A 15,728-nucleotide genomic window follows, 5' to 3' on the forward strand; every position below is an offset into this window, starting at 1 on the left:
TGGGGGGGTGGGGTTATGGACATTGGGGAGGGTATGTGCTATGATGAGTGCTGTGAAGTGTGTAAACCTGGCGATTCACAGACCTGTACCCCTGGGGATAAAAATATATGTTTATAAAAAATTAAAAAAAAAAGAACTAGCATTGGGTTCTAAGTGAGTGAGTACTAAAGGGCAGCCTCCACATTTTATACCCTTCCTATCCCTGCATGGTGCTCAGAACAGGGCAGGCAACCAGTGTCTCATGGCAGCTCTAGGTTTGTATGACCTCCACGTCTGTATATGAACCTTCATACCTGTTTTCCAGCCTCAAGTTGTGTGACACGCTGTGCATTATTTTCACCAGGAGACTCAGAACCATCCTCTTCCTCTGCAAGTGGGGCCAACCAAGTCCGATCATACTCCTCCCTCCTCTCTGGGCTCTTTTTCATCTCTGTGACCAGTGGAATGATGTCTTTGCTTTTGGCAGCAGGGCCCCCTGTCACCTCTTTTTGCCTTGGCAAGTTTTGACTCCTGCACCACTTGTGACAAAAATGCTGAAGAGTGTGTATTACAAAGCAAAAAGCCCGGCGGAACCGAGCCAGGGCTATCTGGACTTTGGTTTTTTTGGACTCTCCATCCAAGTTTCCATCTCTCTCCTCGTTACTGAAGGAATTGAGCAGCAAGGCAATGAAGAGGTTGAGTACCTGGGGTGGGGAGGGGGGAACACATAAGTTGAATGGGAATTATAGCAAAGGGAAAGATATAGGTTTCCAGAACAACTTTTCCACCAAGACCCAAAACTAAGTCAAATGAGATGCTATGTCCTCTGTCTCTTGAGAAAATTCACCTATAAAATGAATAAAAGGAGACAAGATTGGGGAAGATAGGAAGATAAGATGAAAGAAAATTTGAAGTGAAAGGGTGCCAATAGCCAAGACCAGTTTGTCCACATACAAGCAACACATGTTGTAAACTCTGGCTAGGGTAAAGCAGAACTATGTGATCACTGGTAAAATAAAAAATATATATTCCTTGAGGAACAGTCAAATAGTGAGCTTGGCTTTGCTGGAATGGGCTACAGGTCTGATGCCTAATAATGTCCTGGGGTCCACCCCTGCTGGCACAGCTTGAGAGATGATGTGCTTTGTGCAGGATCCTTAGCTCCTGTTGCCCAAACCACAACAAAGTACTGGAGCTGAACTGGAGGGGTTTGGATCAAATCTGCAACTCTTCTGTTGAAGCAAGGATCACTTTAAATTCAGATCATCTCATCAGCTACCTACTTGGATTTTTTTGCCTACATTGACACACCCTCCAATTCATCATCTTTACCTCCACAAATTCCTTTGTTTGTGGCTGTCACTGGCTCAAAAATATACAGCCTTAAGTGAGAAGTGTCTTATGAGTGTGAATGGGTCTAGTCTCCCACAGCTTCACCACAAGAATTCCAGCTGCAGACCTTGGCTCAAGCTTTTCTGTTTGCCAAGTGCTCCTTGCCTCTTTAGCTCCCTTCTCAAGTACTCTATCTTCCACGTATCCTTTGTTAACACTTTCTTCCCACTCCCACTGGTCATATTCTGATATTCTGCTCTTCTGATCTTTTGTACCACTTACTGTCTATCTAACATTGCTGGTCAGTCAAATAAGATAAAGCCATTGTGTGCATGTGGATGGTTCAGTATATCTGCATGAGAGCCCCAACTTGATTCTGAAGACCTTGTGCTCAGGTATCCTGTGTGTCTTCTGTCTTTGCATACCCTTACTGGGTACCCAATTAGCTAATAAGATCTGTTTCCAGCTGCAAGTGACAGATCAAGCAACTTACACAAGAAGAAAACGTAACTTAAGAAGTTTGAAAATAAAACAGAAGGACCAATTATGACACGAAGTTTGGTCTCTTCCCCTTTTCCCTCTACCTTCCTCAGCTGGCTTTATCTTGGGGTAGTTCTTCTCATGCTTGCGTTATGTTTGCAGTTCTACCAGGAATCATAGTCCTAAAAAGGTCCGGAGAAAGTAAAAGGACCATTTTTTTTAGCTCATCCCTTCTTTTTTTTTTTTTTTTTAAGAACAAGCAAACTTTCTCACTAGATATCCCTTTACAACTTATTGATCAAATTAAGTCACAAACTCCTACCTCAGCTATTCATTCACAAAGAGAATACAATTATCTTAGAATAATAACCTGGTATAAAACAGATATTGGGGTATCAGTCAATATGAGAAGTATGTGAAAAGAAGGTTTTGTTTCATGCTTTTTATAATTTCCTCAAGTCAAATTTAAATGCAGATTTTAATATTATAAAACACTAAATGTGCAACATCATATTTAGCATAATAATTACCAGTAAAGTATTGCAAAAGAAGTTAACACATTTGTGTAATCCATATGTTAAAAAAAAAATCTAAGACACTCACCACAAGTTTTCCTATCACCATGATCAACAGAAAGATGACAACGCACAGTGTTTGATTTGTTGCTTGCATACATTCCCACATGTTTTCAATCCATTCCCCACAGAGGATGCGGAATACCACCAGAAAGGAATGGTAGAAATCCCCCATGTGCCATCGTCGTAAACATGGGACTGTAGGGCCACAGGATGTTTTATTGCTCTTTACAGAACTGAATTTAGAGCCAAAAACCTGCATGCCAACCACTGAGAAAATAAAGACCACAATAGCCAGGACCACGGTGAGGTTTCCCAGGGCTCCAACGGAATGGCCAATTATCTTTATCAGTGTGTTTAAAGTTGGCCAGGATTTAGCTAACTTGAAGACCCTCAGCTGTAAAAAAACAGACAATAAGCAAAAGAAGAAGAAAAGCCAGTTAAAGACAAATTCCATCTGCTCAGCTATATAGCAAATGACATGCTCCCAAACCATAGCATTTATGACTTTCAAAAATCTTTTCAAAGTCAAAACCATCCTAAACATAGTCATCCACTCCTTGGCCCATGATAATACCTAGACAGGGCCAGAAATGAGGCAAAGTAGAGTGTGTGACAGACACCGTGAGAGGCAAAACTTTTTGTTTTGAAAATGGAAATATTTTGTTCTAATTTTTGTTAAATGATAAAGACTTTGGAGTCATGAAGACAGAATTAAGCATACATGTTTATTGTATGAAGTTAATGTTTTGGAATCCTGTATAATATATCAAGGGTCAAAAACTATAGCCCAAGGGCCAAATCCAGCTCACTGCCTATTTTTGTGTGGCCTAACAAACTGAAGGTTTTGGGGGACAAGGGTAGGGTGAACCTGGTGGTGAAGGAGGGCATGTACTGCATGGAGAACTGGGTGTGGTGCATAAACAATGAATTTTGAAAAACTGAAAAAAATTAAATTAAATTCTTAAAAATGGTTGGAAAATAATCAAAAGAAGGGTATTTCATCACATATGAAATAGTATGACGTTCAAATTTTTGCATCTGTAAATAAAGTTCTGTTGCAACACAGCCACACTCATTCATTCTCAGATGTCTATGGCTACTTCTGTGCTACAACAGCAGAGTTGAGTGATTTCAACAGAGACCATACAGCTTGTAAGACTGAAAATATTTACCATCTGACCTTTTACAGAAAAAAATTGCTAACTCCTGTATCATATAAGTCAGGTCACAAATTTGAATCTAAACTTTCTAATAATGATAGGAGGAATACAGTACTTTATATCCAAGAGAGAAAAAGCAATCAGCTACTCAAAACACACACACTTTTTTCAGAAGTTTTTTCCCATGGAATTTTACAGACTCTATGGGAAACAACACAACAACCAGTTTCATAGTTTATTTCTTATATTAACTTCCAACATAAACCAGTGGCTTCACTCCAAAGTACAACCCTGTTAAGTATCAACTATTTGGGGGAAATACTGCAGGTCAGTAAGACTTAAGATCCAAGAGAAGGAACAGCACTGTGTCCTCAGAAGGGAACTTGGGGTGCCTCAGGGAGAAATCATGCTTCTGTAATACACAGACAATACTGTACAGTTCCTCCCCTCAGAGCATGGCTGTAATAAGCCTAAACAATTGTAAAGCAAGTGTAATTTTGCTCACCTGAGTGCCAGTGAAACTCTAGGAGAGCAAGTTAATCATTTCTGACTTTGAGCAGTGTAAGCGCCTAACATATCCCAAGTATAAAATGTATGCCTAGGTAACTGAAACAAATGCCTTACTCTGTAGGCTTATCCCTGCCAAAAGAAAAAGTAAATCTCTGAAAGAGGACCAAGGGTCTCCTTTTATGGCTCCCCGATTCCCCTATCAGGTGTGGTTTCCCTGTAGTTTTCTATCTATGCCTCTCACAGGGTCTGTCACACACTCTACTTTGCCTCATTTCTGGCCCTGTCTTGTCTCATGAGTGCTCCTTAGGTCAGCTCCTCTCAAGTGCATCTGCAAAGGTCACCAGAATGCGTCCATGGTCAGCAGATGGAGTACAAAGACCACAGGACAAGAATGACACTGGAAGCAGTCAGGAGGAAACTACGGAGACAGCTTCTGCCAGCAGCGCCCAGCCCCCTCCTGGACTCTGTAGTCTATGCCCCCTTGGTAAGCCCAGATATGAGGGTGCCTGGCTCAGAGCTCAGGGGTGAGTGGTGGGAAAGAGGGGGCTACGCTGAGCAAGGAGCAGAATCTTAATTACCAGAACACACCATGTTGCATCAGGTTGCCTAAGGAGTCATCGTGGGATGGGGGAGGCAGGGGTTCAGCTGGAAGGAGACCTCCTGGGACTCCCCAGGAGTATGCAAACCTGGGTGGGAGGAGGAGCTCAGTTCTGATTCTCTGGTTAAGGTAAGATGAGTTCAAGTTTAATGCAAAATAGCCACTGAACTTAGTCAAGACTCTTGTCCATTCTGGCAGCTAACATAGTCAGTAAAACGAAATAGTAAGTGCCTTACCACTCTTAAGGGACGGAGAAACAGCAGTTTTTTTTTTTTCCCTAAAACTATACTGTTCATCACATCTGCAAAGCTCAGAAGAGCAACAATGCTGTCAAAAATGTTCCAGCCTCGGCGAAAGTAGTTGTAGGGGTCAAGCGCAATAATTTTTAGGCACATTTCTGCCATGAAAACGCCAGCGAAAACCTACGGTGAGATACGGAAGAATGAGAAAAGGAAACTATCTCTCCTTGAAGATACACTTCTCAGAATGGTCCAAGGAACTGCAGAGATTACAAAAAAACAAAACGCATTTTTATTTACTTTGCTCCTCTTACCCCTCCCCACCAAAGTGCCCATTACTATATTACCAAGCTCACAGACATCAGGGTGGAGAATAAAATATTATTTCCCAAGGCACAACTGGATTTTGATAGAGGGCAGGGTGATAGAAAGTGTCAAGCAATTCCCCCTCTAAGTTCCTTTAAAATGACAATACAACCTCCCAAATGAGGGGAGGGGCAGGATACATAACAGCTCTGAAAACTGATGATAAATATCCTCTATAAAGCAGAATCACTCAATCTCAACACTGATCAGAGAAAAAAAAAAAATTAAAAGGGGCCCAGAGCAAAGAACTGAAAAACACTGCTAGGAACTGGAAAACATCATTAAGCAACTCAATATATAGGCTTATCCTATATGATGAATATCTTGGGATAAATATCTTGGTTATGGCTGAAAGGAGGGTTAGTGAGTTGAGATATAATCCTAAATCCTATTATTCACCCACAGAATGCAGGATTCATTATTCCAGAGCAAAATACCAAAGCATTAAAAGGAAGGGCAAGAGTTAAGAAAGTGCTAAACTATGTGATTTCCATGGGCACAAATAAGTGTTTTCGTTTTTGTCTTCGAAAATTCGATAAATACAGGCTTAAAAACATTGCACAATGTTCAATTAGTGGTAGCTAAATTCAAAACTAAATCTATCATCTACATCTTTGTAGAAGATAAAACAAAGCATTTCTTCATAGCAAATAGCATATTCTGACATAGACACAACTAAATAGATATGAGAAAACAATAGTATGAAAATAATAAGGTAATATTTAAAAGGTTGTCAATAATAAGGCTGTCCTCCACAGTCCTGGAAAAGAAAAATAACTCAGAAATGATTTTTAAGTCTCCATAATGAAAAAAATCTCCTTATTAAAAGTAACAGATGATCTGTTTTTATAAATAATTTGGTGACTTACTATTTATTTTAAAAATCCCTAAGATAAAGTGACACAAGTTAAAAAAGGATAGGCAAAGACAAATCCAAGATAGACAAAGAGAAAAGAAGTCAAGGTGGCAAAGAAAACCCTAAGCTTGAATCTATCTTTTTTTTTCCCCTTTAAATATCGCTATCTGCTTCTGCTCAGAGCCACAACCAGTGCCTAAAATCATGCAGTGTTATTATAGTTAATTGTGCTGGACAGATCCCTGTCCCTTTTTGAGCTCCTCCTCTCTCTCCTGTCTCCTTCAAGCTTTAGGGGTCTAGCCCTACAGTGTACTCCTCTGATTTAAGCAATACCAAAGCTTAGAGAGTCCATTTCCAAGTCCAGTCCCACAGAACTGCACAGGCCAGTTGAACTCTGGTCCACCTGTCAGAGGAGGGAGGGATGTGTTCTTGGGAACTCAAGGCTCCAAAACCTCCCTCCACCACTGCATACTGCTATGGGGGTACAGAAGATGAGGTGGCTACCACCTTTGTATTGTGTGTTAAGTCTTTCTTTTTTTTTTTTTTTAAAGATTTCACTTATTTATTTAAGAAAGAGAGTGAGAGATAGAATGAGCTGGAGGAGGGGGAGAGAGGGAGGAAGAAGGACAATGTGGGGCTCGATCCCAGGACGCTGGGATCATGACCTGAGCTGAACACAGCCACTTAACCAACTGAGCCACCCAGGCTCCCCAACGTATTGTGTTAGTTTAGGGAATGGGGCACATGGAACGGAAGCACAGTCCACAAGGCCAGTTCTGCCTGTTTCTCATCAGTTTTCAGGGCTTGAAGCACAGCTGCTGCCTGTGAACTCAGACATCAACAATGTCTCTGTGCCTCCTTCTGTACCATTTCTGGGGAGAGTGAAGAAGAATGTAACTTAATTATCCAGCTTCTGACTGCAAAATGTAGCTTCATCTCAACACCCAGAATACCTAGTCAGTGGGAAATCTGAAAGGGTGGCTGTGTCACTTTCCACAGCTGGATCAGCAAATGAAGGGATGGACAGACCACTTTTGCAAACTAGGAAGCCCTGCCTAGGGGCAAGATTCTGGGTACTTTGGGTATTCTCTGGAACTTAGCTAATAAATCCATCTACCAGGAAGTGCTGAAACATGGGTCTGCTGACTCTGCTGAGGCAGGAACCTGCAGGCACAGCTTTCAGTCTCCAAGTGAAATAACACTGTCAACGCATTTCTGGGATACATCATCCAGAGAGAGCTGAATACCCTGGCCTTTAGCCCAGAAAATACCAGCCTGTTCAAAGGTACCATGCGTGTTAGGTTTGTTGTGCAGCATGAAATCTAATCTGACCCACACACACCTACAGAGCACTTCTTCTCAAGGGCAGTTTGGGGAAAGAAACTTAAATGCACACTTTCTGTACAGAGAACCACTCTAGCCATGCACTATGGTCCTGCTGTATCCCTGCTTCTCCTGAGAGGGGCACAGAACTGAGGGTAACCTCAACCTGATGCACAGAAGCAGCTCTGTGGACCAGCTTCTGATTCAATAGGTACTGTGGCTTCTGATCAGTGTAAAATAATTAATTAAAAAATACATGCCTACATATTGACTAGAAATCCTCTGCAATGCTAAAAATGATCATCTTTGCTAATAGGACCATAGGAAATAAGTTTCTTCTTTGTATTTCCCTTATTTGTACTTTCCTTTTTTTAAAATTTAAAAAAGCATGCATTGCTTAAGTTGGAAAAATAAAATAAAACTTCAAGAATAAATGGTTAGATGTCTGGTAAGATTAACTCATTAGCTAATTAAGGTAGAACATTCAGTGGATAATTATTTGTTATTTCTGATATTTGGGATTAGTTAATCCTCAGGGGGAAGGACAGAATGCCTTCTCCACAAACAATAAATTGAATAGTCCATGGGGGGTTCTGCTCTCCTATCTTAGTTTTCCTAGTTTAACTGGGACTAGATGCATCCAATGAGAAACCTGTTGAAGCAGGCTAAAGTCTAGAGGCTCCCCTACTACCCCATAAGCTCTGTACAACTCCTCCTGGGAAAGTATGCCTCCCACAGCTGCCAGGCCCTGACCTGCCTTTCTAGGGGGAATAACACCTAGTATTGGCAGTCACATTATTTTGTGACAAATGGTGTCATCCATATCACCGGGGACCATGGGACACATTACCAAGGTCTCTGGATATGGTTAACATTTTCTTGATTATCCCAAATGGCTGAACTTTTAACATGTCTGCTGGCTTCTGGGTTCCCACAGGATGACTAAAGAGATGCTAAGGCATACCAGAGGGTCAACACAGGCCCCATGGTAAATTACTGAACTGGGTAAAAACAAAATCCTAATAGTCGTCTTTTCCCTTTACTCTACTTAAGGGGACCAAAGACCTAGGCTACGTTTGGCCACTCACGACAGGTTTAGACTTTGAAAGAATTATAATTCACAGTTTGAAATATTTTTATCTTTTAAAAAGCCTAAAGTTACCAAATTCCCTATATGCAACATAGAAGAAAAACTCTTGTCCATTTTGTAATGATCCATGGCCAAGAAGATAGTGTTGATGATGATACAGATGGTGATGGCCAGCTCAGTAAAAGGGTCAGTCATCACGGTTCTCAAGGCCTTCTTAATGCACAGCCACTGGGGGCTACAGTTCCACACAAGGTATCTGGATGCCAGGTTTTCCCCACATGGGAGGCAAGGCTCCTGTGATTTTTCTTGTTCTGGAGAAGAATGAAAGAGCAATTGAGTAGTTAGCTCTGAATCCATCTGGCTGCTGTTGGCCTGAGTGCATTTCTTCTCCCCACATCCCTAGGATCTCCTATGAACCTGATCAACCAAGAAGAATGCTGATGGGTATAGCTGGAAAGGTTTCCCAAACAACTTCCATGTGGTATAGCCATGTACATCTAGTCTTTATACTTGTATTGAGCATCTGGGAGCTGTGCTGCACTGCTAGAGATAGAGATATAGAAGCCAACACTGGATGCGAACCCATGATAGAGAGAAATAGAAAATCAAGTTATGTTCATTCAAGGCAAACCATGGTGAGAGCTGTAACAGAGGTGCACAGAGCTACCAGGGCTCAAGGGAAGGAGAAGTATTGAAAGAAAAAGTACTCTCCAGCTAGTTGAGTTCAGCCATCAGGCCACTGGACCCCTAATTTCCCTGGCACCATTTCAGGGACCCATGCAAGCCAAATGAGGTGATACAACAGGCTCAAAAGTGCTAAGGATCAATCGGACCCCATCCTTGTAAGGACTTGAGTCCTGCCTTTGATCCTCAAACCCTTAGTGGGATCCTGGTTACCTGCCATGATTGAGGTCCATCAGATGGTTCCAGCCTAGCTACATGGTCTTCCATTGTCCAGGCCAGATTTCTAACTCTAACTTCAAATATAACTGTCTCCCACTGGAAACTTCTGTGTCTTCTCTTCTTTGGTCACTAAAATTGTCACTGCAACCTCCTATGACTGCCTGGCCTGATTGGGAGGTCCTGTCTGTACTCTTGGTCCCAAGTCCCAACCCAAGGCTAGCCAGTTCCCACCACTACCCAAGGGCCAACTCAGGGTGGGCCCACTTCTTCTGAGTCACTTAGCTTGCATGCTCAAATGAGACAGAAGAAGTGACTCATCAGGAAGTTCACTGGGCTTCAGAGAGCTTCTGAGGGAGGAGAGGAGAATGGAGGGACATCACGGAAGTTCAGCTCTCCCAGCGGCGGAGAGGCAGAGCTTACCCTGCATGGTGATGGTGAGGATGCTGACAGCGCTCAGGGCCCTCTGTCTTTGGAAGGGGTCCCCGTGCTCATCGAAGTAATCCACTGACAGATTCTGGGATAGTCGTTTGGTTTGCTCTAGGATGTGTGGCTGTAAGAGAAGGCAGGCATGGTGGACCTTCAAAGCAAAGGGACTGCCTCTCCTCAAAACTTCACAAGCTACTTTGTTTCAATGCCACATGCCTCAAAGACACTTTATATCTCATAGAGGTCCACTCGCTTCCATTTCATGGCACGCTAAAGGTTCAGTTTTTGTATTTCATATTTAGTAGATAAGTGCAATATATTTTTAACATTCATATTTCTTATGCATGCACATTTCTAGGGTCCCAGTGACAGAAAATTTTCTTTCTCTGTGATTTATTCATTGTCAACAAAGAGCAAACAAAATTTTACAAAAACTAATGAATAACAGTTCAGAGCACAAAATCAATAAAAAGCTGAATTTAGAAACAATGTTTTTGAGTGGCAGAAGTGGGGGATACATTCAGAAGTGTGGATTGGGGTCAGATAGTGAAGTGCCTTGAATAGCTGCCTAAATTGATTTTGAAACAGTCAGTAACTAAAAAGAACAGCCAAAATAAATACAACAAAATCTATATACTAAATGTCAAGCACTCTTTCAGGCTGTGCCCAGGAGCTTGATTCTCACCTTACCTCCAATTCTGAAGTCTCTGGAGGTGAAAAGACATAAATCTTCAGAAACCTAGAAAACTATCCATAATGATTTATTTCCCCAAAGTTCTGACCAACCAGGGCCCCAGAGCGAACTATCCCTTGTGATAAGCTGTTTTAAAGGCAACCTATAGTCTTTCTATAGCTATTTCTCTTTTGGTTTAAGACTTCTTATTAGCTGTCTGGTCTTGGTCTATTGTTTTGTGAAATGAGGAAAACCCCTCAAAACACTAAAAAAAAATTGCAGTCTCTTCAATATGCTATGTCCTGACATTAAAGAAGTCTCTAAACCGAGAGATCAGTCTCTGTCACTCCATGAGAGAGCTGCTCACAGCAGTGAATGAGTTCTGATCACCTACTTCGGCAAAGACTCCCAGACCCGCTTTCCTGACCCACCCTCAGGTGTGCACAGGCCCCTTCTGACCACTTCACCTCTTCCTTCCACCTCAGGAAAGTGGCTCTAGCCATTATTCCATGGTCTGTATCTTCAACATTTTCCTCTCCTCTGAAGTCTCTCTCCACAATTAAAACATGTTTGAATGTCCCCTACTTCACTGATTAAAAAAGGGGGTGGGGACCAAAATAAGTCAATCAGAGAAAGACAATTATCGTGTGATCTCCCTGATATCAGGAATTTGAGAGGCAATGTGTGGGGTTTCAGGGGTTGGAAAGGAATAAATGAAACAAGATTGGATCGGGAGGGAGACAAACCATAAGAAACTCTTAATCTCACAAAACAAACTGAGGGTTGCAGGGGAGAGGGGCGTAAGGAGAGGATGGTTGGGTTATGGACATTGGGTAAGGTATGTGCTATGGTGAGTGCTGTGAAGTGTAAACCTGGCGATTCACACACCTGTACCCCTGGGGCTAATAATATATGTTAATTAAAAAATTTAAAAATTAAAAAAAATAAAATTTTTAAAAAGAGGGGGTGCTTTTTTCCTACCCCACATCCCCCATAGCTTCATTTCTTTATATCCTACGGCCTACTCAACATCCCTGCTAAGATGCCCCACAGGCATTTCAAACTTGCCATGCCCCAAACTGAACTTGCCTTCTTCTGCACTCCCAGGACATGTTCCTTTCCTATCTCAGTAAACTACCCTCTATCAAGTTGTCTACCCAAGCCATTAACCAGACACCTCTCCCCACCGACATGTACATCTATTTGACTGCTGAATCTTGTTTTCTGGCGATCACTGCACCTTGTCATTCTCTCTTCATCCTCCTGCCCTAACCTCAGTTTAAGCCCCTGTCGCCACTTGGATTACTGCCACAGCTTCTTAATTGGTTGCATCCAATTCTGTTCTAGTCCCATCCCGTCATCAGGGATTTCAAAACTATCAATCTGGTTGTCACTCTTTGGCTTAAAACCTTTCAGTACTGCTTAGTCCTCGCTCTCCAGGTAAAGGGTGAACCCCTGAGCTGGCTTCATGGCCTTTTGTGATGATCCCATCTTACTGCTACAGTTTCTCACCACCCACCCTCTAGCTTCATCACATACACACATGCGCATGTGCACATACACTCCCAAGTGTCCCACTGGATCATGTTCTCCAGCTCTCCTTTGCCTCCAGGCCTTTGTATGTGCTGTTCCCTCTACCTTTGGTGCTCCATTCACTTTTTTTTTTTCATTTATTTTTATTTTTTTTTAATTTTTTTTATTTTTTATAAACACAATATATTTTTTATATTTTTTCCCCAGGGGTACAGGTCTGTGAATTGCCAGGTTTACACACTCCATTCACTTTTTACCAAAGGATGAAACATTAATTCACCCTCTCAGTACAGACACTGCTTCCAATCCATGCTTCTTCTCCCACTTCCACCAATTCTGGGTTGGTTGTTGGAAGCAGATGCTGCTGTTGGCTGAATCTTTGTCCCTGGGTCCTACCTGAGGCTTTCTCTGGCAACCTGACCACCCTCTGCCCCAATGCATGCCAAGTCAGAAATCCACAAAAATGATTATCTCCAGAACCCAGCAGTCTGGAAATAATGATGGACCAATGTTGTCATATAAATACTCTAGCGTCCTCACTCCATGGAGATTAAACATCAACTACTTTCAGTGGTAACTGGCTTGATAATGAACCTTAACTGGCCACCTTTCTCTTCCATGTATCCTTTCTTCCCTCTCCTCTTGGTGCTTCCTGAGATCACTTCCCAAATAATCTACTTGCACTCTCGCATCTCAGAACTTCCTTTGGAGGGAACCCCCACTACAACACTGCTCCTTCTGTGTCCTCCCATAGCAATCATATGTCAGTCATCACACTGAACAGTAACTGCCTCCTTGTTAGTGTGTCTTCTGCTGTCTGTTTCGTACATCTCATGTATCCCCAGTACCTACCCCAATGCCAAGCAGAGAGTAAACACTGTCAAAACTTCGAATGATGCTTATAAATAAATGGGTAATTGAACAGACACATGGACGTGAGGATAAATGGATGAGAGGGTAAATGAGTAAATGAATGAAGGAGTCCTTTCAATTAGACTGACAACTTGACCTGTTCCCCTAACAGTGCTATAGTATCATTAATTCCTGGGCTAAGACTTGCCTTTTTTATGGAATCTTCCTCAGAATCTGATCCTGGAGGCTGGTCTTTCCCAGAGTCTCTCAAAAAAAAGGACTTTCTTTTACTTTTACCAAAAAGCTTTCTCTTCTTTGGGGAAAAAGATGACGCTTCAAGGGAAGTAAGTGAACTTCTGTCAATTCCCATGGCAACCAGAGCCTTAGAAAGTGAACAAAAGCAATTAATAAATAGATCATACTTCCCCAAAGAATTCTGCAAATGACCCGACCTTCGTGAGTGTTCTCTCGTCTCTTCTGGAAGCATCATACCATTTAGATTGCTCATCACCTATGTGGAATAGCTAGCTTTGTTATTATTTATCAGGGGCACATACCCTGTTTGTTTACCCACAGAAAATGCAATCTCAGAGGCACAGTTAACTCTTCCATAGTTCTATCACTAACCCTTAGCACAGAGTCTAGGATGTGCTAGGCACTCAATAAATGTTTGTGCCTGACAATGCAGGTATTAAACTTGATGGACTCCCCACTGGCAAATCTCTGTGCAGGATGAGAAAGAGTATAAAACATGTTCCTGAAATCTTAGAATTGGGAAAATGATACCAAAGAAACAATGAAAATGGGCTATAAATATGACAGGTATTTCAAGAAGGGAGAGGTGATCACAGCTGCTGTCTTTAGAGCACCATTACTGCTTTCCCAAGCCCTCCCAGGCAAAGACCTAGAACACAAACATCTCCAGATTCCCATTAGTAATCCTGCAGCAGAGCCTTAGTTTACACATATGCACATTTTTCTTCTAGCCAGCAGTCTGGGGTCTGTCCTAGAAGGCCCAGGTTTCAGAAAACCTAGGGTTCCCGATTCTTAAGAGCTCTGCGCCTGGACATTGTAGTGAGATAGAGCAGCACAGCCTGTCTTCACAGGTCTTAAATTCTCAGAAAAGCACCAGTAGAGAAAGCTCTGAGACCAGGTCTCACGGCCTCTGCAGTCCACCCCCCCCGCAAGCAGACCTCACTGTCTGACACTGCGTGCCCCTACCTCCTTCTCCTCCTTCAGCAGCCGCTGGGCTTCCTGGAACATCTTCTCCTTGGCCTCTGTCTCAGCAGCTACATTTCTGTTCTGTTCCTCATAAGCCATGGTGACAACAGCCAGGGTTAAGTTAATCAGGTAGAAAGAGCCCAGAAAGATGACCACCACAAAGAAGAAGACTGAGTAGAGCCCTGAGGTACGCAAGGTCTGCAAAAGACAGAGCACACACTTGCTTCTCCAGCCTTTCTCTATAGAGGGGTGACTGTTACCTCAAGGGGACATGATACAGTAGCAACAGATTCTCCCCCAGCAGTGCTTGGGTCAGCTGTCCACAGTATCATCTACAGCCTCCCATCACCCAGGGACTCCTGACGCCCGTCAATGAGCAGATGCCAACCCTACATTCCCATGTAAGGTGTGGTACTTTGTTAGGACTTTCTCAAGGGTAGTTGCATTTTAGAATTTAAAAAGCAGGAGAAGAAGGAATGCTTCATGAAAACTGAAGGGAGCACTGGTAGTAGAACTATGGGTAGAAGGGAATCCAGAGAGGGCTAACATTTCTAGGAGGAGGAGATGGTTTTTGATGTTTCTTTTTCTTTTTTTTAAATTTTTTAAAGATTTTATTTATTTGACAGACAGAGATCACAAGCAGGCAGAGAGGCAGGCGGGGGGGGGGGGGGGAAGCAGGCTCTCCGTTGAGCAGAGAGCCCGATTCGGGGCTCGATCCCAGGACCTTGGGATCACGACCCAAGCCTAAGGCAGAGGCTTTAACCCACTGAGCCACCCAGGTGCCTGGTTTTTGATGTTTCTAACAGAATATCTAAGGTAGAATTTAACAGTACAACTACTGAGGATAAGGAACAGATGACAGAGAAGGAGGGTAGATGGTAAGTTATGAATAAATGACAGAAAGATAGATGAGCTATGGAGGAGGGGAGGAGGAAGGGAGGAGGGAAAGGGAGGAGAACAAGAGAGAGAGAATAATTAAATAACCTGTTGATAAAGCTTCTCCCAGGAATCTTGGGTCATAAGACGAAACATGCCAAGAAAAGACCAGCCAAAGTTGTCAAAATTGGTGTAATTATAGTCAGGATTCCTTTTGGTGTGTGTGCATTTAAAATTTTCAGAACAGGCACTAGATGGAAACAAGGGAACAGAGGAAGAATTACATTCCCTGCAGGCTGGCTTCCCACCTACCCCCACTCATCCTTGCCAAGGCACCGGCTTTTCTGAGGGCCACGAGGTCATATGGAAAAGCCCTGGGTGCTGAGTATCTGTAGAGGGACCATGCCCTGCCTGCCAAGCCTTCACTCACTTTCCAGATGGATCAATTAGTAAGCTCATATTCTTAGTTTTTCATTAAAAATTAAGTGCAGTGATACAGTGAACAATTAGTGGTAATGACAGGCAAGAGAAGCACATATGTACCAGTACACATCTTTTATAATACATACATGGGAGTGTGCTTTGACTACTCTCTTGTGCCTTGCTTTTTTCATGGAACAGTATAGCTTGGAGGTCTTTCCACATGAGCATACAAGGAAATATTTCTTTTCATGTCTTACAGTTCTATGATTTATTTAATTGCTCAGCTAATGATGAAGATATAAGGTTTCAG

At 42.5% G+C, this 15,728-nt stretch overlaps 1 protein-coding gene across 1 annotated transcript in view; it reads right to left on the reverse strand.

Annotated features, from left to right (window-relative positions):
- The window catches only part of LOC111159040 (sodium voltage-gated channel alpha subunit 11), an 88,181-nt gene that overhangs the window by 49,264 nt on the left and 23,189 nt on the right, over window positions 1-15,728 (reverse strand). Inside the window, exons 8-15 of the mRNA XM_022521410.1 lie at window positions 15,104-15,245; window positions 14,120-14,317; window positions 13,107-13,280; window positions 9,835-9,964; window positions 8,584-8,822; window positions 4,874-5,059; window positions 2,395-2,763; window positions 294-683 (exon numbers count right to left, since the gene is read on the reverse strand). Coding sequence (XP_022377118.1) covers window positions 294-683; window positions 2,395-2,763; window positions 4,874-5,059; window positions 8,584-8,822; window positions 9,835-9,964; window positions 13,107-13,280; window positions 14,120-14,317; window positions 15,104-15,245 — 1,828 coding nt within the window. The remainder of the gene's footprint in view (window positions 1-293; window positions 684-2,394; window positions 2,764-4,873; window positions 5,060-8,583; window positions 8,823-9,834; window positions 9,965-13,106; window positions 13,281-14,119; window positions 14,318-15,103; window positions 15,246-15,728) is intronic.

The sequence above is a fragment of the Enhydra lutris genome, unplaced genomic scaffold (genome assembly GCF_002288905.1).
Source record: "Enhydra lutris kenyoni isolate GAN:26980312 unplaced genomic scaffold, ASM228890v2 scaffoldscaffold66, whole genome shotgun sequence".
NCBI lineage: Eukaryota > Metazoa > Chordata > Mammalia > Carnivora > Mustelidae > Enhydra > Enhydra lutris.